Here is a 22,359-nt window from a genome sequence, read left to right as displayed (position 1 = left end):
AAATAAAATAAACAGCTCAGAATATATCACGAACATTTTCATTCCCATGCCTCAGTGTCCCTATAATAATATTGCAGATTTGAGAGCATACACCGATATTAAATTTTTAATCACAGGTTTCACCCTACTGATGAATTGGGTAAGTCTGAAATTAAACAGAATTGAGTATAATAAATCAGGATCAATAAATATTAAATCAATGACTGATAAAACTGTAATTATACTATCTTCACAACTCAATGTTATGCAAATTTTCATAAGTCAATATAATATGGTCAAAAAATTAATTGATATATGAAAGGAATTAAGGATATCAGTTATGAGAATGAATAATGAACTATTATATTGTACATAGACAGCTATAATCTTATTACAATTTAGTATCTCCCTCTACCAGATTTATAAAGATGACTTGGTAGGTTTTATGCAAATAAGATCTCAAATTTTGGAAGCCTATGTTGAAAGCAAATGATATCACCCTATGATAATTTATTAATTTTAATGTATGAAAGATAGTATAGGTTTTCCCCACTATCCAAGAGCAGAGTATTCCTATGAAACCTTTGATAAGCTCAAATGGCATAAAGCAATGAAGCAGTTACATTAATTAATATGTAAAATTTTTTGAGCATTCCAAGACCCCAAAAACAATCGCTCTTGGGCTTTTTTTTTTTTAAGTTTACTTTTTTTTAGTAGTCTCTGCACCCAATGTGGGGCTTGAACTCAACAACCCCAAGATCAAGAGTTGCATTATTTTCTGACTGAGCCAGCCAGGCACCCCTCTCTTAGGCTTTTCTGATACCTTAGGACACATCTTGCTAACAGATGCACAAAATAAACTGAGATAAAAAACAGATGCTCACAGACACAATGCAAAGCTATGGTGACCTGATGCTGAGATGCTGAGTATAGTTCCCAAGGAAGGAGCCTGACAGCACCTCTTTTTGCTCAGGATGTGCACTGCTTCTATAACAGCTCTCTGCAAAACAAATGCTGAACGCTATTTTCGTTTTTTGCCTTTTTTTTCTTTTCATAAAGGTGAATATCCTCTTCAGGGTTTTTTCAGTTAATGAAAACAGTTACCAGTCTAGGCCTTTCGCAAAAGCCAAGTGGCTTAGTGAAAACGTTTGAAAAGTGGGGAATACCTGTATATCATGGTGACTGAAAGCCTGGACTTGTGAATCAGCTTGCCTGAGTTTGAAGGCCAGCTGAGCCTTTTACTGACTCGGCAACCTTCATCTAATTATTTAACCTCTCTAATTCTCACATGCCTTCTCTGTGAAATGGGGATAAATACAGAACTTTTTTTCATAGGGCTGTTGTGTATATTAAATAAAAGTGCTTGGCACTCATTAACACAAAAAAAATGCAAGTATACAAAATTGTAATATACAAAAATACTATATAAATATTTGCTGTTACAATTACTATTGTATACTGACCTTCTGACCTCAAAAAAGGGGCCAAAGGGGAAAAAAATACAAACACAGTGCTACATTAGGTTTCCTTTTAAGTGCTTTGGAAATTCATATATTAAGTAGACATCCAAAGGGGAAGAGGGAGTCACTGACTGTTTTTGAACTGATCCTTAATTTTACCTTTAAAAAAGCCTCAGTTCATACAATGTTTCATTCAAAGATTTCTTTGGGCTTAGTAAATGCTATGAATTTTTACATTCTCAATTATATCTGGATTCCTAATGAACATTAAGGTAGAAACCCAGAGTTCTCTGAATTACATAAGAAAGCTAAATTTAATTCATAAATATGTTGTATCCTCAGTGTCAAAAAGTGCACTAAGGAAAGGCAAAGTCTCACTAAACATAATCATCTGAATATAAAGAGTAAAAGACATAAAATCATATGTGAAATGTTTATGAAAATTCACTAAGAAATATATGTTCCAAAATTGGACTTCATGAATATTTTTTATGATTTTTTAAAAATTTTAAACCTTAAATAGGAAAGATGAAATAAATGATATCTATATACAAATAAATTTGTATTTCTTTTCTTTTTCTTTTTTTAATATGGAATGCTTCACAAATTTGCGTGTCATCCTTGTGCAGGCGCCCTGCTAATCTTCTCTTTATCTTTCCAATTTTAGTATATGTGCTGCCGAAGCGAGCCCTGTATTTCTTTTCAATAATTTTTTATCTTGTAATCAATGAAAACTGTGGCTTTAGTCAGTAATATCTCAAGATCCATAAAATAATAGCAACAAGCTGAAATCTTTTCTTTACTGATACTTACAATTAAAACCACAACGTTTCCTGGTTTACTATCTGAGGGCCAATGTTTTTTAGACTCACACGGAGTCTTAGAATTTACTGATTCTTTAGAACATCTGACTACTGGGCTGACCAAATTTGGTCATTGCAATGCAAGGAGATGAAATTCTTTAAAGAGTATATTACATACTTTCAGGATTTCTTTTTTCAACTTAGAAGATGCACAAACTTTTAAGTTAAGTAAAATAACTCGGGAAATTAATAACTTTTCTGTATTCTTGCCAAATGTGTTTTGACAGGTTGAATTGCTGTTATACTCTTTCTCATACCATATGGTATCATCACCTCTTGTTTCAACAACTTGTAATAGAAACATTCATCATACCCCTTCTGTGAATAAACACCTTATTATAAACTGCTTGTAAGAATAACTAAAACATAAAAAAAAAAGCACAACCGAGTATTTAAAACATGTCTGTACTTACTAAAGATTCCAATAAATGGAACCATGGGAGGCACTGAAATACAACAGAAAGCAGACAAGTTTTATTTAACTATGGACAAGTCAGGTAACCTTCATAAGCCTTATAAGCTTTAGTGGACTCACCAGCACAATGAGTAAAATAACCTCACTAGAATCTTCTCAGAGTTATATGGAACCAAGGTAAGAAGAGTCTATGGCTCCTAGGCTAGCAGTTGGCAAGAGCTATTATTGAAAAGTACTCTGAATTCTTGAATTTTTCATTCATATGGAACAGTGAAAGTCCATTGGTAAAGAATTTTAAGACGTTGCCCCACATAGATCGTGCATGAGAGCCAGTTACTTCCACAGTGAGTAGGCCTAATTAATGACCCAAGATCTCTATCACATCCTACTTTTAATAAGATGTTATTGTTTCCAATTACATTTGTTACTAGGAATCTAATCTTAAAATTATGTCAATGAGAAAAAAAATTAAGCAATATAATAAATAAATCCAATTTTGTAGATATATAAAAAGCTCCAAACGGCAAAGTAAGAAATCTTAACTCAATCACATTTTAGGCCAAAGGGCAGCCTCAGTAAAGTACTAAGAATCAACATCAGTCAGAATGTATTCTCTGATGATAATGAAATTAAGTTAGAAATCAATAACTAATACAATATGCATACACACACGAGCAATTATCCATCTGTTGCTGCATCCAAAATTGCTTCAAGTCCCCCCAAAACATTATACAAACAAGTTCTATCTAATATTCAAGTAACAAATAATTCTTTTCTCATGTAAGTTAGGCCTGAACAGAAAAGAAGGAAAACTTTGAGACTACTATAACTTGCAGGTAAGGAGAGTTTAAGACAGTAAAAAACAAATTATAAGAACATTTTACTTAAGAACTTATATAAAAATCCTAAAGAAGCTATTAAATAGAAACATCTAATGGTGCATCAACATCATGATCCATTAAGATTTACCTCAGGATTGTAAGGAATATATTAAAAGAATTTAAAAAACAATTCTGAAAAAAAACATGTGAAAGAATAATAAAAGTCTATGAGTCGCTAAGGCAATTTTGAAAGACACAATCAAAATGGGAAGACTCACTCTACCAGATATTAAGCAAGTTCTGGTAATAATATGGTACTGGTAGAATAGCAAAGTGTATGTCCACGAAATAGAAGACAGAGTACGGAAACACAGTTTTGGTACAGGATAGTGTGGGAGCACCAATCTGGTGGAAAAAGATGGAATATTTAGCAAATGATGTTGGAAATTTGGCCCATTAGATAAAGAATTCAAAATGTCCTCCAAAGATCTCAAAAGTACACACTGTAGAGGAAAGGTTAATGGTTTAAATGTACTGTTTCTTTGTAACAAAGGCAAAATTAATAGAGAAATGACAGATTGGGCGGAGACATATACAACGGCAAAAACGTTCAAATTGCGGTATCAGCAAGTAAAGGAAGGAGAAAGTATACAGGAAAACTAACAGGAAAAATAGGAAAACATTAAGACTTATTTTAAAAAATAGAAAATCTAGTTGGGCATAAATGGTTTACTAAAAGTGATCCTCTGAGTATTATTGAAGAGTTTGCCTATGTGCTATTTCATTATATTGCACTAATGAAAGTTACTGAATGGAAGATCTGGCAATTTTAGAAAACTTTGTACAGCTAATTGAGCAGAATGTGGTAAATTCAAAGAAGGCAGAAAAATCAGAACTAGAATGACAATGATGGTTACAAAGAAAATAAGCCATTTTTGATTTACGTCTTGGTATAAGTCATATATTACTATCCAACAACGTCAATACTTTTGCTGATAAATAATTACCTTCTATGCTCATGGCTTGTTTTGTCAATCTCATAATTAAGCAGTTTTAAATTATAACCTTAGACTATCAATCTCAGTTCTGGAACTGAGAGGACTTTTCAATTAGCACACTGAAGGATCTGACTGAAAATACCAACTTCAATAGAAAACATTCCATAGTATTCTAAAATGCATACTCAGTGCATAAATAGCACATTTATAAAAGTTCCAGGGACTCTGATGACAGATCTTATTTAAAATGCATACTCGTATGTAGTGGGAAAATCCAGCAACAATTGGGACTCAGCCAAGAGAAAATTAGATTAGGAAATTTTCATGTGTGGACTGAGCAGCTCAAGACCCAACATTCTACTATACTGTCGGCACATTTTAATTACAAATGCAACGATTTAATACATAATCCTTTATTTAAAGTAACTATGACTTATATGCTTTCACCACTTTTTAAAATGAGCTGAAGGAAAAAAACCGTTTTATTTTATTTTTATTTTATTAAAAAAAAAAAAAGTTTTAAAACACAGTAACACTCCTGTAAGAAAGCGCTCCTGGAAAACAGGAAAAGGAGAAAAGTTGGAGTCTGAAAGAATGTTATCTTCTTCCCTCACTGTCGTTTTTACTTGAATGAGAGGTATACCCCTGGAATTAGGGGAACCTGAAATGCATCCAGAGTACGCTGATAAGATTTTCAGTCCATCTGTGCAGTCTATAACCCCTGTGGTGATCAATTTGCCAATCAGTGGTCACCTATTTATTACCTTTAATCATAGAGCATTTTAGTTTCCTTTTATTAATTGGGATATATTTAAGTAGCCTGAGCTGTGGTTCTTAAGACTTATGTATCTCAGTATTTTCTAGAATTTGGGGAGAATATGAATTTATCTAGGGCAAATGTAAGTAGTGTTGTCACCCATCTAGGGGACTTTTCCATCTCCACTGGATAGGGACTCTATTGCTTAAGGTGGTAAATGATGGCAAAAAGTAAGTAATGAATTTGGACAACAAAAAATGGTAACAGGCTTATTCCTTCCATTCATTTTAACATTCTTTTGGGTATATCTCTTAATCCAATCCAACTTCCCACCATTTCCCTTCCTCCCCCCAAAATTCCATATCCTGTCCTTTGAAACTCACAGTCAAATATCCACAAATTCCCCTCTATAGTAAACTTCATCTCTGGGTGTTTCTGTTACCTTCATGCCTTAAGAGAAATTGTCCCCTGTTGGCAGGACTTTCCACCCAAACTCAAATATTGGTTCTCTCACAACCCTGAGGCAGTAGAAGTGCCATGGCCAGACCATGATTTCTCCTGTCAAACCCCCAGCTTTTTTGAGGTTCTTGCCATCAGATGTTTACTACCACTCCAGGCCCCTATTTTTCTGTCTCTACAGTTTTACTATACATCACTCCATTCATGATCATACTTCTCTGCGGCCAATCTAGATCCTATGACTTCTTACTTTCTTACATCCCCTTTCACTTTTAATGATTCTAAAAAACAAACAAACAAACAAACAAAGAAAAATAAAACCAACCCTGAATAGGTGGGCATTGCTAGAAAAAAAACAAAAACAAAACACCAAACAAAAAACCAATACACAACCATGATTACTTAAGACATGCTAAATTCGTGACAATAAATTTCTTTCTTTCTTTTCCTTCCTCCCTTCCTCCCTCCCTCCCTCCCTTCCTCCCTCCGTGCCTCCATTCCTTCCTTCCTTCCTTCCTTCCATCCTCTCCCTCTCTCTCTCCCTTTCTTTTTTCTTTTTTAGAAACAGAGAGAGAGTGAGTGAGGGGTGGGGGTTGGGTGGGGTGGGAGGGGTTTGAGGCAGAGGGAGAGAGAGAATCTTAAGCAGGCTCCATGCCCAGATCCAAGGCCTACTTGGAGCTTGATCTCAGGACCCTGAGATCATGACCTAAGCCAAAATCAAGAGTCAGATACTTAACGGACTGAGCCACCCAGGCGCCCCGACAACAAATTTCTAATGGCACTTAACAATGTCTGACAAGCCAACAATACTTCCCTAGCACATATGCTTTTCCATTCTCTATAAGTAATAGTTCACATCTTCCTTCAACCTCAAACTTTCCTCTCATCCTAACCTCTCAGCTGAATGTTGTCACCTATTTCCTTGAAAAAATAGAAGCAATCGGACAGTTGCAAACACATGGGTGCACTGTCCAGACCTCGCAATCTCTTGTACAGCTCCTGAATTTATCTTCCAGCTGCTGCATGCTTAGCTGCTAAAGGCTCACTCCCTGTGACCTACAGATGATTGTCCTTGGGCACTAGAGTTATTATGCCCACATAGCCAGGAGTGCCTGGGAGTTTACATTCCATTCTCACCCACAGCAAGCCTGTGGTCAATTACTAACAGGTGTGAAGTTATACAATCCCAGCTCCTTTGCCTCAAGTTGGAAAGTTCTAAAGTGTAATTTACACTCCAGAGCTCCCTTTGGGATCAAGGTCAGTCTGAGACTTCACCCAAAATGACAACCTTGTGTGCTTCTTCCTCTTACCTATACTGCTTCCCCTTACTTTCTTACTGATTTCTTCTGAAAGCACTTCCTTAATAAGTTACTTGAGCTGAATCCTTGGCTCAGAGTCCACCTCTGGTAGGACTCTACAAGGGTACTGACAGAAATGTTCTCATCTTTCCAAAACCAAATCTATCAACTATCTTCAACAGTCTATACACATTTCTTCCCTCCTTTTATAATGAAAGAATTGCCTTTGTTCTTACAAAGCCAACATATCTGCTCATCCCGATACCTCTCAAGAACTGTGCTCCTGTAATGATTGTTCTCTCTTGTGCTTCATCAATGTCTCCTTCTCTATTGGCTCATTCCCATCAGGAAACATACTTTAGTATTCCTTACTTTTGAGAAAAAAACAAAACAAAACCTTCTTCCTAGATCTCAGAGAGTCTCCAAGAATCTTATGTTACCATTTACTGAAAAATATATCAAGACTTTTCTATACTAGTAATCCATACTTGCTCATTTTCTTAAAAGCTACTCTATTTAGGCATTCTTTCCCCATAACTCCACAGTGCCCCTGTCATTGACAAATCCATTGTTAACTTTTTCCATCTTATCATACTTGACCACTCAGAAATATTCTATGATTGACTACTCCCTTCTATTCTTGGCTTCCATGACGTAATGTTATTACATTTACCTTGTTAACTGTACTTTCTGAGTCACCTTTACCAGAACAACATTCTTCTTGGGTGGTTTTATTCAGAAATTTACCTTGAATTCCAGTAACCCTGAAATCTCTCTCTCTAATCCTGACAAGACTGCTATGCCAGTAAAACTTCTCACAATTGCATTTTGCTAGCATGATTTTATAGTTCGTAACTTAAAATATGAAAATCATAGGTTTTTAAAGATGGGGCCCTTGGTGATCATGTAATCCAATCAATATTTAGATTTAAAGTTTCAGAAGTATACTCAGTATAAAATGATGTTTACTGAAAAGAAAATCATATCTTTAAAATTAAACACCATTTATTTATAGATGTGCAATGTGATATGACAAAGGCTATATGGTAATGGTTAAGGAAATGGACCCTCAAGTCTGACAGTCTCCTGAAATCCTAGTTCTGGCACTAACTAGCTGTGAGGTCTTGAACTGAATTAATTACCTTCTTAGAAACTTAGAAGGTTTAGTGCAAAGATTAAATTGACACATGGAAAGGACTTAGAACTGTGCCTAGCACATAGTAAAACTTCAACAAATTAACTATTTGTCTTATTATTTTGCACATAATTTCAAATAGACTCAACACATAAAATCTCAAAATGCTATTTAATCAAGTATAGCAATTACAGTTGATTTAGGGGCAGAACCAGGGAGTACTGGTTTTTATTTCATAATCCATGACTGAATTTTTACTTAGAGTATGTGACTCAAAATACACTATAGTATTTAACTTAATATTGCCCACAGCATTTTAATTTAAGTATTTCCAAGAAGCATTTGAAACTTGTGTTGATTCAGGTTTGGAGGCTAAAAGTCTTTCAGCCCAATATTATTTATTCAGTTTCCCACAATATATTTTCAAAATCAGTAAGTTTTGGTCAAGTTTCAGACAAATTTATATGCATATATATAATCACTACATAAATAAAAATTACAATTTAAAATACTTTGTGTCATTTTAAAGAAATCTCTATTAGAAAAAAATGTATTTCCAATTGGTTCTGATTTCAGTAACCAGGCAAACTCTTAAAAGCCCAAAGATTATGATACCAGTGAGATTTCTTGAGTGCTTAGTTCAGCCTTTGGAAGTACTTGTATCTTCCATGTAATACTTCAAAGAACTATGACTTAAATAATCACTGCGTAAAAACTGGCTTATGTATTGAAAAAAAAAAATCTTGGAAGTAACCAAAAAGTGATTCAAATGCTTTTACTTACAATTTGGAATCTACAATTCCTTGTACAATTGTTTATAATCTGAAACTTCATTAAAATAAATATATTAAGAGTGAATGAACTCATATTTGTGAGTTTTACCCCTAACACATAAGAGTTAATTTTGCAACATAGAATTAAACAAGATATTTCTAAATGTATGCATTCATTTTTGAAACTTTATTCAAACGTTTAAAATTTCAAGGAAAATAAATAGCAATTACACTGTTTAAATGAACAAAAAATATAAAAACAGAGTAGGTTTAAAATTTTTATCCCCAAATTATAACTAGATTCTCACATTAATTTTTAAATTACATATATAAAGCAATTTACAACACTAGAATGAGCTCTTCCTCACAAAAAAATTTGGAGACAAATGAATTACAGTAATTAAATGTTCTCATTTTCATAAGATTTGATTAAATTTTCATTATGTAGCTATTATACACAGTAGCATATTAATAATAGAAAATTAGACTTGATTTTTTTGAAACTTTTTCAGAGGTTAGAAATATAGGATGACTCTCAAAGATGACATTCTTTGTTCTGTCACTAATATGTTTATGGACATAATGTAGGGCAAGCCATTTTCAAGTAAAATTTTTTATAAGGTACTATAATATTCATCAAACTAACTTCAAAAAATCAAGATTGCTATGGTATAACAAAAAGTAAATATTGGGTCTTTGTTCCTAAGGCAGAGTTTTGAAAACCCTTGAAATCTCTTGAGAGATATCAGCATCTTTTGGGTGCTAATGAATGATGGGGGTGAGCAGAGGGAATAGGGGAGAGAGGAGGTGAGCAGGGTGGACAAGTCTGGAGAAAAGCCATGATTACAGGGTTGGAACCTTCATCCCCACTCCCACCTACAAGTCCACTCCCACTAAGGGGAGGGGGGTGGCACAGATTGAGTTCTATCACTATTGGCCAATGATTTAATCAATCACACCTTTGAAATGAAGCCTCCACTAAAACCCCTCACAGAGCTTCTGGGCTGGTGAACACTTTGAAGGGCAGGAGGGCAGACCCCAGAGAGGACATGGGAATTCTGCACTACTGCTACCCCAATCCCTTAACCTTCCCCATCTCCTCCATTTGGTTTTTCCTGAGTTGTATCCTTTAGAGTAAAGCTACAATTTTAAGTAAAGCATTTCCCTGAATTCTGTGAGATGTTCGGGTGAATCACTGTATCTGAGGGGTGGTTGTGGGAGCCCCTGAATTAGTAGTTCACTGGGCAGAAGTGTGGGTAGCCTGGGCAACCCACTCGAGGCTGGCATCCCAGTGGGAGGCAGTGTTGTGAAACTGAGCCCTTAACCTGTAGGGTTTATTCTAACTGCAGGAGTTAGTGTCAAGATTGAATTTAATTGCTAGACACTTAGTCGGTGTTGGAGAACGGGTTGAGGTGTGGAAAAGAACACATAACTGGTATCAGCAGTACTGTCTGAAAATAACACACAAGTGCCCAGAAAAGAACATTTTAAATTATACATAATCTTGCCACTAAAAGGTGACCATTATTCATTTTATAGTATATTTCCATTTAGTTTTTTTTCTGCATATATAATCAGTTATTTTTGAGAAATAAGAATGTTCATCTTATATCCCAAGAGGTATATTAGCATGCCGCTCTCCTATAAAGTATGCTTAATAAATTTTATGATATATAGCTTTGTATTTTATTTCCAGGAAGATAGCTAAATAACGAATTGTTTCTAAGGTATCAAAATGCATACCTTGTTATTACTTAAAGGAAAAAGAATTTTGTTGCTTAGGTAATTTTTATTGATGATTAATTCTTCTCTAAACTTTATAACCTATTTATTTTGCTTCTTAAATTCATGAAATTACACATAAAATTTACTAAATATGTACAAAATATAAAATATTTTGACTTATTAATAAAGTATTTGAATATTTACATTTTATAAAAAGTATATATACTGTAAATCTTATAATATAATATACAGGCACACACCTATATATACATACATGTAGGTATGGATAGATTTTATAAGTAGAATATAAAGTTTATAACTAGTATATATATTAATATTTATATTAATTATATATTAATATTTATGTTAATTATATATTAATACCTATGTTGATTATATATTAATATTTATATTAATATATAAAAGGGGAAGTAGAGGATTAAAATAATCTTATAATAATGTTATATTTTTCAAAGTTATATAACTTTCTTTCCATATAGGTGAATGCTTCTAAATACAATGAATACTTACTACTTATGAGTCATGATAATTTATCGCATTACTTTAAAGGAAAACATCTGCTGGTCAATAAGTTAACAGAACTCAGTCATAATTTCATCATATAAAGGAAAATTTGTTTTGTCTATACACCTTCTTACATAAGACCAACCTTCACTTGTACACTAGATCCCATCCGCCCTTGCCTACTCAAATGTAGAAACCACACAATTTTCCCCTCTTGCCAGAATCAACTACTTGTGCATTCTTACCAGATTAAAAGGAGGAGGTTATAATCTCTATCATGCTTAAATTAATCAATCAATAAAACAAAATCCAAATTCCCTTGACCCTATATTTCCCTCCAGCTACTATACTTCTTCGCTCTTATTTACAGAAAAATATCTGTGGCTTTTTTTACATGTGGTTTTTAACTCCTTCTTCCTATTCTCCCCTCAACCCACTCAAATGAGGTGTTGTCAATCACTTTGCCAAAACAGCTTCTGAATGCACAAGGATCTCTATGTGGTCCGTGGTCAAGTCTAAGTTCCCATCTTAACTAAAAGACTTGATTCGCCTAGCTTCCAGGATCTCTAGCCTTCTTTCTATCTCACTGGCTGCTCTTTCTAAAACTATTTTGTAGGTTCTGCATTTCCAATATGTCTAAAAGAGTGACCCAGGGTTACAGCCACTGATCCTCTTATTGTATGTTTTTACTCTCAATTTCTTTATTTTACCCAGTATCATCAATTTAAAATAAAATCCACCTTGAGCAATTTTCCTACAATTGCAGCTAGTAGCCACACTCTTAGGTTCAAGGAGTGGCCAAGGGGCAGCTGTTTATGGGAGACACAGATGGAGCTTAGGTCTTTGCTGACATCACTGAGTTACTGAACCAACTCTGGAACCACCTACCTCTGGATTTTTTGTTCCATGTGTCATGATTTAGGCCGCCACATTGATCAGTATTTGATAGTCACACCGAGAGCTATCCTAACAGAAACATATTCTTGTGACTAGTGAGGGAAACCAGTCTGGTTGGAATATCACTATCTCATTTTTTTGCCCTATCTACATACTACTTTTACTATTTTACTATTGTTATTTCCCCCAATCATCTCACTCTGCTTAATATTTAAAGGAAATGTATCACTGTGACAAATAAAAAACAGGATTATTTGACATAATAGAAAGTAATAAATATATATAAAATGAAATCAATACTAAAAGAAAATAAAATATAGTGGTGCTTGGGTGGCTCAGTTGGTTAAGTGTCTGCCTTTGGCTCAGGTCATGATCTTGGGATCCTGGGATGGAGGCTCCCTGCTCAGCAGGGAGTCTGCTTCTCCCTCTCTCTCTGCCCCCTGTCCCTCCGCTTGTGCTCTCTCTATCTCTCTCAAGTAAATAAATAAAATCTTTAAAAAAAATAAAAATTAAAAATTAAATATAAAAAAACACTGCATGCAAAAATAAAACAAACCTATACACTGATGACTCCAAATTTAAATCTCCAGCGTTCATCGCTCTAACTGCCTACTCAACATCTACATTAAGATGTTTAGTAAGTCTCTCAAAGTTATGTTGTCAAAAAAAAAAAAAAAAAAATCTCCTGACTGGCCTCTCAGGTGTTTTTCCTACAGTGTTTCACATCTTAGGATTAACAACTCACACTTCCAGTACCCTAAGCCAAAAACTTTGAAATCACAATCCACTCCTTCCTCTGACATTCTATATAAAATAAATTTGCAAATTCTATATAAGTTCTATTTTCAAAATAAATCCAAAATTTTAGTACTTCTCATTTATTAAATAAATTAGTGAATAATTAAAGAATAAAAATCAAATCAAAGTTCATATATTAAAAATTAAATATGTGAATAATATGGAACACAAATATTATTTACTTAAAATTATTCTCAGATTTCTACCACTTTTTTGAAAATCTGCACCTAAGTATTTTTAGGGAAAAAATGAGTCTAGTGACTTCAGAAATGTTGGTTTCATAAAAAAAAAAAAATTCCATTTACCAAGCGTTCTCAAAGTCTGACTGCACATTTCACATTGGATACAAAGGAAATCTGAGTCCAAGTCATATATAAAAAACAAAGGAGCTGCTAATTTTTATGTTTTTATTATAAAGAAGAACTATTTTTCCCTTAGGTAGTCTTTCAGGCTTTCTCATTCTTAGACTGCACTGCAATGGACTCTCCTAAATTTGACATAAAACTAATTATTTTGTGGAAAAGTGAAACTATTATTTAATCTCAAGGTATAATGCAGAACAGCTAAGTGTGCCTGTAACAGTCATCTTCAAACTGTTTTTCTCAAATGTCAGCTCCCAGTGTATAAAGTATGCTGAATACAGTGATGCATAAAACACCTGGCTCCTGGAAAGATCATAGGGGGATTTAAATGCATTTTAATGAAAAACCTTTAAAAAAAGGAGCCAACACTTCTACATGTCAGAAAACTTAAGATTACAGCCTAAATTGCATGATACAATGAGACTGGCAACAACATTTGCAGAATGCACATCTTTGTGAATCTGTGGCTGAAATTCACTTTCCAAATAAGTAATTGTTAAATGCTTTTACTGTTGAAATTAAGTTAATCAGTAAGGGACTGCCTACTACCTACTTCCTTAACCTGTTTGAAGCAAATCTAGTGATCTTATAGCAAGCAACACACAGAACTCCAAACAGTGTTGTTTAGTCTTCAAATACACCTGGATCATTTATGATAATGTTATTGTACATTTCCAGTGATTTTTAACCACAGACCAAGGAAATGGAGGAAGACTGGGGAAAATGAAATAACAGATGATATTCCTTTCAAAATTTTCTTGAACATTATTTTATTACAATGAATAAATAAATCAATTACTAGTTTTACTCTTTCTAGAGCTAGAGAGCTTATGGTATGTATGAGCATTAGGAAGTTTATCTGATAAAGAAAGATCTGGTAAAACACATCTTTAGTATAGTATGTTGATCCAGTAATCTTTTTACCAAAGAGGTGACAGTTTTTAAAAACAACATCACTAAATATTTAATATAATTAGAAATGTGTAAAATTTAAATTTGAATTTAGTAGTTTTGGTAGTGAAAGGTAAACTAAGAATGAAATCAATTGCTTGGAGATATAAGCTATTCCTTTTTAAGTCTGCATGGACTATTGGACTACACTGAGCTTCCTTTTAAAAAACTTAAATTGATATTTCAAAATTTTTATATCACTAGCTAATATTTTGAGAAAAATGAGAAAGTACTAAAAATATTTTCCTAAAACCTCATCCAGAAACTTTGAAGTGGATCAGTATTTTTGCTAAGTACAACACAGAACTAGATTTACTCTTCTCATAAAGGTTCAAACTCTTTTTAGGATACTGCTCTGACTACAGTATAAAGACAGTATCATTTGAAAAGGAGGCTCTCTTCTTTCCTGCGTGTGTCCTTTCTCTCTAGCTACATATACATATATGTCCATGTTAATATGTTAATATAAAGGAGAAAAATTAAAGGGTTAAAATATTCTTGTGATATTGTTGCATTTTTCAAGATTATTTCAATTTGCTCTTCTGCCTTCAATCTTTAGAACCCTACCACCCTTACGCTATAAATAATGTAATACTAGTAATAATGTAATAAGGTAACATCAAACTGAATGTAATTCTGACCTGACTGTTTCTACCAATACCTAGAAACATAGTCCTCAAAGTAAAAGTTACCTTCAAGAACAGAATAAGTTATTGTGGATGCTGGTAAGGTACAACATTTTTCTATTCATCCCTAAGCCTTCTTAGATTTCTTTATGTATGACATGTGTCCAAACTTACTAAGCATACTTCTTTTTCTTTTCTTCAGAACTAACTACAGAATTTGTTACTTAATTAAATGAGCATTTCCCTCCTAGAGACAATTCCTTCATAACAGAATAAGTTTGGCTTAAACTATATATATATAATATATTTATAATTTACATATTTATATATATATATATATATATATATATATATATTTATACACATTCTTAATGACACCACATGGTAATCAAAGCCAGTCAAATTCTAATGGGATTTTAATATGAGATTGAGCAAATTTCACCATGGAAAGCACAAAGAACTAAAGGCAGCAGTATTTTTTCACATAGTATTCAAAATAATCAAACCATCTTGTATGGGCACAAATTATGTGATGTATGCATTACACATATATTTAATTATCTCAAAACTCTACAAAGTAGATACAATTATCCCCAATTCCGAGGAGATACTGAGACAGAGAGCCATGATGAAACTTGCAAGGTAATGTAACAATGATTAGATCGATAGAAATTCAAACCCAAGTGTCTGACGCTGAATCATTACTCCCCTCTACTACTGTGCTTTCCTTTAGCAATTAGAGAACTGGGAAGAAGGAAGCAAAGTGAAACTATTTCTTTAAACCACCTGACAATATGTATGCCATCCCATCACTCAAGCCAAACCTAGGTGAAGAGGAGAGACCAGAAATCAGAAAACATGTCTAAGCCAAAATGAGAAGTCCAGATGCAGAATTCTGTACATGGGAAAGGAGCTAAGGGAAAGACAGAGAAAGGAAGCCTAAGTAGACTTCCTGTCACTCCATACAGGCACCAATTTTCTTTCTTAGCCCTAAAAACCTCTACCATTACTTTTCACTCTTTAAAGTACCTGTGATGTTATTAAACCAGTAATAGAAGAAATAGTTGATAACTATGCAAGCAATACATTTTTATTTTGAAGGTAAAAGTTAAGAGTGCTCTAAATGCTCCTCAAGAATTAAAGTTTTACATGTCATAATACTTCAGCAATAATATAATTTGATTCAATAACTGTTTTATTCCTATTTACACATATATGTATATATTTAAAATTAGTTTCTATTTTTGCTATGATTACTGTAAGCTCTAATTTCAACTTGTCAGAAACTCAACCAGAAAATTCAAATGAGTGGAATTACTTTTTTCCCCCAAATATAATTACTCATTTTGATGAAAAAGAGACAAAGACAAGTAAACAAAGAGCAAATAGAAATGTATTTTTAAATTTTGATTACGTTTTTGGGAATCTGAGAATTGGCATACCTCATTTCCTTGGTAATCATGTTACCTACACTAATTCACTCTATTATTATTTGTTCTGGAGTATATCAGTAATATAGTAATGAGCCAGCAAAATGAAAGCTCTAAACTAACACACACACACACACACACACACACACACACACACGTGTGTTTATTTTAATGACCGTGAAGTAAATTCTGTTTGTTTGTTTGTTTTTTAAGATTTTATTTATTCATTTGAGACACAGAGATACAGAGCAAGAGAAAGAGCACGAGCAGGGGGAGAGGCAGAGGCAGAGGGAGAAGCAGACTCCCCACTGAGCCAGGAGCCCAATGTGGGGCTCGATCCCAGGACCCTGAGATCATGACCTGAGCCAAAGGCAGATGCTTAACCATCTGGGCCACCCAGGCGCCCCTGTGAAGTAAATTTTGAATTAAAACATAATTAAATTATTTTTTAAAATAATAATTAAATTAATTAGGGTAAACTGGGAGTCAGCCAGGCATAGTGTTAGGGAAAATAAAGTCAGTAGAGAAACAGGAACAATAAAACCTGAAGTAAAGGGAGCCCATCTAGAATGGCCAAAGGGACAAATGGCTTAACAAGAGGCTAAGGAAAGAAAGGAGCAACTAGAACAGGAAGGCTTAGTGGGTCGGGGTAGTCTGGACTACTGTGTGAGAGTAACAGGAAGCCACTGAAGAGTTTTACCCAAGGCAATTGCATGATGGGATTTACGCTTTTCAAGAGATCACTCTGGCTGATGAAGGTAGGGGCAAGAATCAATACGGGAAAAGAAGTTACAAGACCACTGCAGTGTTTCTGCAGAAGTTGATGGTGGCTTAAAAAAATGGTGGCAGTGAATATGGGGAGAAGGAAACACATTTTAGATAAAGGACAGATCTATGTGTGAAAGAATACATATAAAAAAGACAGTAAATATTTGATAAATGAATGAATGGTTTTAGAAAGACATTGACTTCCAAAAGTCCTTATATGGTGGGTTTTTTCTTAATAAATTGAGCAAGGTAGCCCATCTTATTCAGCATTTTACAAAAATACAAAAAACAAAAACAGGAAGACATTAACTTTTATGCCCTTTCCAGATAAATGATGCTTATGTCTCCAAAATACTCTCATACCATCCATAACATTTAAAAATAGATTTTACAAAGATCCTTATTTTTTTAAATAAAAAGGATACCCGATTTTGTGTTTTCCCTAATGTTCAAAATTATTATTACCTTTCTTAAATTCTTCTTTCCTAATCAATTATGCTCTGCTGATTTCTTTACACGTACTTCTTAAATGGTTAATATGTTTTCAATAAAATGAGATGTCCTTCAGAGTCTGGGAAGTTTTAAGGAATATTTTCTTGAGATTTCCTTCTTTTTATTTATTTATTTATTTATTTATTTGACAGAGCGAGATACAGTGGGAGAGAGAGCACAAGCAGGGGGAGCAGGAGAGGGAGGAGAAGCAGACTCCCCGCTGAGCAGGGAGCCCAATGCCAGGCTCGATCCCAGGACCCTGGGATCATGACCTGAGCTGAAGGCAGACGCTTAACGACTGAGCCACCCAGGCGCCCCTTGAGATTTCTTTCTTATTTTCTCTCTTCAACATGTCCCTATATCCTGCAGATGGCCACCTTTCCTACTTCATAGAGGAGAGCAGGCAAAAATTCCTCAATTTACTGCCCTGCCCTGATTCCTCCAACATAATCTACATCACACCTATTATTTTTTTTTATTTTTTTAATTTTTTTTAAAGATTTTATTTATTTATTTGACAGAGAGACACAGCGAGAGAGGGAACACAAGCAGGGGGAGTGGGAGAGGGAGAAGCAGGCTTCCCGCAGAGCAGGGAGCCAGACGTGGGGCTCGATCCCAGGACCCTGGGATCATGACCTGAGCCGAAGGCAGACGCTTAACGACTGAGCCACCCAGGCGCCCCAACATCACACCTATTATTTATTTCAACCAGTCTCAGTGGAAAAGAATCCTCCTTCCCAGCTTCTCTTACCTTGGTAGAAAAGTGTCCTTCATGTAATCTAATAGAGTGGAATGCTTGACCACTGTTCTGGACATCTACAATCTCTACCCTACAATTCCTCAGGTCACAGTTATAACAATCATTCCCTTTCCCATGCTTCTAACCATTCTATTACTGGTTCTTCCTCATCAGCATGTCTGTATTCATGCTTTTTCTGTTTTGAAACCACCCTCTCTAACAACTACTTAATGTCTCTCCTTGCTTTATTGACTCTTTAAAAAAAAAAAAATCATCAAAAGCTGTATATATTCCTCTGGTCATTTGATGGTTGGGTATTTCATTATTATACCCATTTTATTTCAATTTTCTTTTTTTAAAAAATAGTTAATACCTTCATTTATTTTTAAGTAAGTTCTGAGCCCAATGTGGGCTTGAACTCACCACCCCAAGATCAAGAGTCACATGTTCTACTGACTGAGCCAGCCAGGTGCCCCATTATTATACCCATTTTAAAGATGACAGGAAGGCTCAGCAAGTTTAAATAAACTTCCCAAAGGCTATATAAACTATAAAACAGTTTGGACAGAATTTAAATCAAGATATTCTCTTTACTTTGTAATGTAAAGCTTAATGCCATCAATGTCATTACATGAATTATTGCCTTTTATGTGTTTGTTTTTTTAAACTATAACATCATAAAGATTCAACCCATATCACTTAAAGAAATATACATGAATAAATACAGAACAAATTGATCTTTTAAAATATGTGACTGTACTAAGTACAAGAACTTTTCCCCCTGATTCTTAACATTATAAAAGCTGTTACTAAATATCAAAGTATTTACTTCTGATAGTACATTAAAAACCTAACATAAATGGTAATAAAGCATTACTTGCACTTTGCTTTATACTATAAAATAATAGATACAAAGATGTTGTAATTTACACTAAGGGGAGTAAAAGTATGATGTGACAGAGAAAACATATTTTATATGCCTATTTATTTATTTATGCAAATTCAATTTCATCAGGAAAAGATGGTACAAGGAACTAATTACTACAGTTTAGAAGGGCAGTCTAATTGTACACAATTCAACAAAATAATGACTATTACCTCAACTCAGTAACATTAAGAACTACAAAAGCCTACTACTCATAGTAGATAATTCCTAGTTTGCTACATTATTTTTTCTAATTTCTTAGCTACCCTTTTCAATTAAGTTAGACAGATGGTTCCTTCAACAAAATTAACTGCTTCATGTCAATACACTTTTGTCACTAACGTCTTTAATTTATTGCTTTATCCTATAAACATTCATTAAGGGCCTACTATGGGCAAGGAACTATGTCAGGAACTAAATGTAGAAAGATGGAAAATGAGTGACATAGCTGCTATCTGAGGTAGTTCAAGAAGAATGTTCAAAAGTCACAGGTGACCTCATGAAACTTCTGAAAGTACATTCATTGAAATAAAAACATTTAGCCAAGTTAATACATAGCATAGGCAAATTATATATAAATTGCAATTTAATACATAATATATTAATGACTAATGTACATCTCCACATTACTATCTTTCCCAAATGTCACGGCCTCTGAAGGAACAAGATAACATTTTCGGTTATACTGAGGAACTATTTTTCTTTTCAGAAAATGTAAATTAGCTTCTTTTTGTGTATATACAAAAGTGCTACTAGTGTGGAAATGAATTTGAATATTTTCATATCTCTGCATGGCAAGGGCTTTCTGAGCATAGAAAAACAGAATTTGGGTTAAAGGACAAACCTTGGAAGTTGAAAGATGGCTGAATAGATAGCAAGAGACTTTTGGAGTGATTTACCTCCCAGGAGGGAAACGTTAACATTTCAAAGGGGGCTGAAGCCCGGAGCGCTGTATTTATACACCATAGGATTTTACATCAGGGAGTTGTGTTTTCTCTCCCTCTCTCAGAAGGAGAGGAGGGCAGCTATATAAGAGGTCCTCTACAAATGCCCAGATCAATAATCTTGGGGGTTCCTCTCCTGTGGTAGAAAATCTCCCTTTTAGTACTTGCAGGGGCCACCATCTGACTCTCTTCACAGTGCTCCTGAGGGGGAGATGGAGTGTTGGAACAGGTATGGTTATTGCTCCAAGAAACAACAGGCTGCCCAGATACAGATACTTTGTATTTGCTTTCAGTACAAAATACATAAATGTACATATTAAAAACTTATCATGTTGCAAATCAGAGTGTAGGGGAAAAAGTTTTTTTGAAGACAGCTTCATTCTACTGAATGAAGATCAAGTCATCTCAACAGTCAATAGATGATCTTTTCGGCAAAGACAACACATTGATCCTCTTCATTTTGTCACAAGACTTCAGTAGAATTAAAAGTGGGGATAATTTAGGGTACCAAAATTAGGTTGGCTAAAGAGAACAAAAAAGAAAAATCACTTACTTGATATTATCAAGGCAGCCCGATTCAGGTTTCAGAATGGCAGTATGATGAAACATTTTATATAGAGCAATCCCAAGGAAGATTACATTAAGCTGGAATGTAAAAAGTACTGTTATGTAGCATAACTGGAATATAAGAAAAAAAGGAAGTCTATTCTCCATAACAGATGAATTGTTCTGGGAAATTAGATCTCACTATACTTACAAAGGAACTTGATCATAGATGATTGCCTAGTATTTTAGTAAAGGCAAGAAGCTACTTTAGGGAATTGGGATACCAACGAGTTACAAAGCACTATTATGCCAAAATACGAACAAATACAAAATCAGCAGCAGTTGGAATGATGCTGTGGAAATTGTAAAGCAAGTCAAAGCCAAGTATATGTTTAAAAAATATATTTACAGGTGTGTTACTCTTTCTACCATCTGAACAAAGCCCTGAATTCGTTGTTTAGGGATATATTTTGAAATGCTACGTTACAAAATCATAAATACTAAAATCAATACATTTTTGAATAGCTAGATCAAAAGGATTATAAAATGGTGGTTAATTCTAATGCTACATCAAACTAGGATTAAAGTCCCAGAAACCCCCAGTGATACTGTCTTGTCAGTGGAAGCAGAGAGAGCACAGGACTTAAAACAAAAAGTTCCAGGGTGAATTCTATATATCACATATATGTAAACTGTATAGAAAAACCACATATTGAATTGCCCTTTGTGACCTGGCTTGTTTATATGTTCCAAAATTTAGGATTGGTAAGGACTAGGAAAAATCCAATTATAAGCCCTACTGAAGTTCTCTCAATAATACAGTTCTATAATCCTTTATCAAATCCAAAAAGTTTGAAAAGTGTAAAAAAATTAATTGAGTGGCCAAAAAAGTCTAACCTTAACTAAACCCATTTGGTGGGAAAACCTGATTTGTACTGACATAAAGGCTCTTCTGTCTTTATTCCACTTGCTCCTACTTTTCCAATTTTTTTTTTTCTGTTGAATTATTACTGTGTTTGGTTTCAGAGTCCTGCCTAGCCCCTACTGTGAGTATTGGTTGATGTGTTTGATTTTGGGCAACTGCTTATTCTCTACAAGGAATATTATATAATATGCAATACATGTACCATATTATCTTTCTAAAGTCTGAAAACTTTCTGAATTCTAAAATATACCTGCTTCAAGGGATTTCAGATAGTGAATTGTAGACCTATATCTTATTCAAAATGAAGAGGCCATTTTATTTTAAAAAATGGAGAACAATTTTGTATTATAAAGCAATGAGTACATAAATAATAATACCAATATTAGGATAAGTAATTCATATGTGAAATAATCAAGACATTATGCATCTAAAAATACAAAAGGAAGTATGGGTCCAGAATGTTTGCTTAACTAATTTGTGCCATTCTCAAGTGAAATGCTTTTGGATTTTAAAGTTTTTGAGATGTTTATAAAAAACAAAACTGGAAGGAATAGTAAGGTATAGTGCCGCATTTCCAATTTCCGATTCCATTCATAATTCAAATTATCCAAATGAAAAAGAAAGGAAATATATTGTTGTGAAACTTGAAATCATCACTGTTTAAAAACCTACAGAACCAAATGGCTTTTGTGAGATCGGGCTGTTTTCTTCGGCAACATTTTTGATTAAGTATTTTACAATATAAAAG

General features: G+C 34.0%; 1 protein-coding gene and 1 non-coding gene across 26 annotated transcripts in view; both read right to left on the bottom strand.

Annotated features, from left to right (window-relative positions):
• ADGRL3 (adhesion G protein-coupled receptor L3) overlaps positions 1-22,359 on the bottom strand; it is an 829,014-nt gene that overhangs the window by 71,779 nt on the left and 734,876 nt on the right. For all 25 annotated transcript variants that reach the window (XM_032400452.1, XM_032400458.1, XM_032400455.1 and 22 more), the window contains one exon: positions 20,694-20,785. In XM_032400452.1, the coding sequence (XP_032256343.1) occupies positions 20,694-20,785 (92 nt within the window). The remainder of the gene's footprint in view (positions 1-20,693; positions 20,786-22,359) is intronic.
• Positions 2,024-2,130, bottom strand: LOC116630317. The gene has a single exon (XR_004298920.1). It is a non-coding gene; the product is annotated as a U6 spliceosomal RNA (small nuclear RNA).

Source organism: Phoca vitulina, unplaced genomic scaffold (assembly GCF_004348235.1).
Source record: "Phoca vitulina isolate PV1807 unplaced genomic scaffold, GSC_HSeal_1.0 scaffold3, whole genome shotgun sequence".
NCBI lineage: Eukaryota > Metazoa > Chordata > Mammalia > Carnivora > Phocidae > Phoca > Phoca vitulina.
This window is presented reverse-complemented; position numbering and strand designations above follow the sequence as displayed.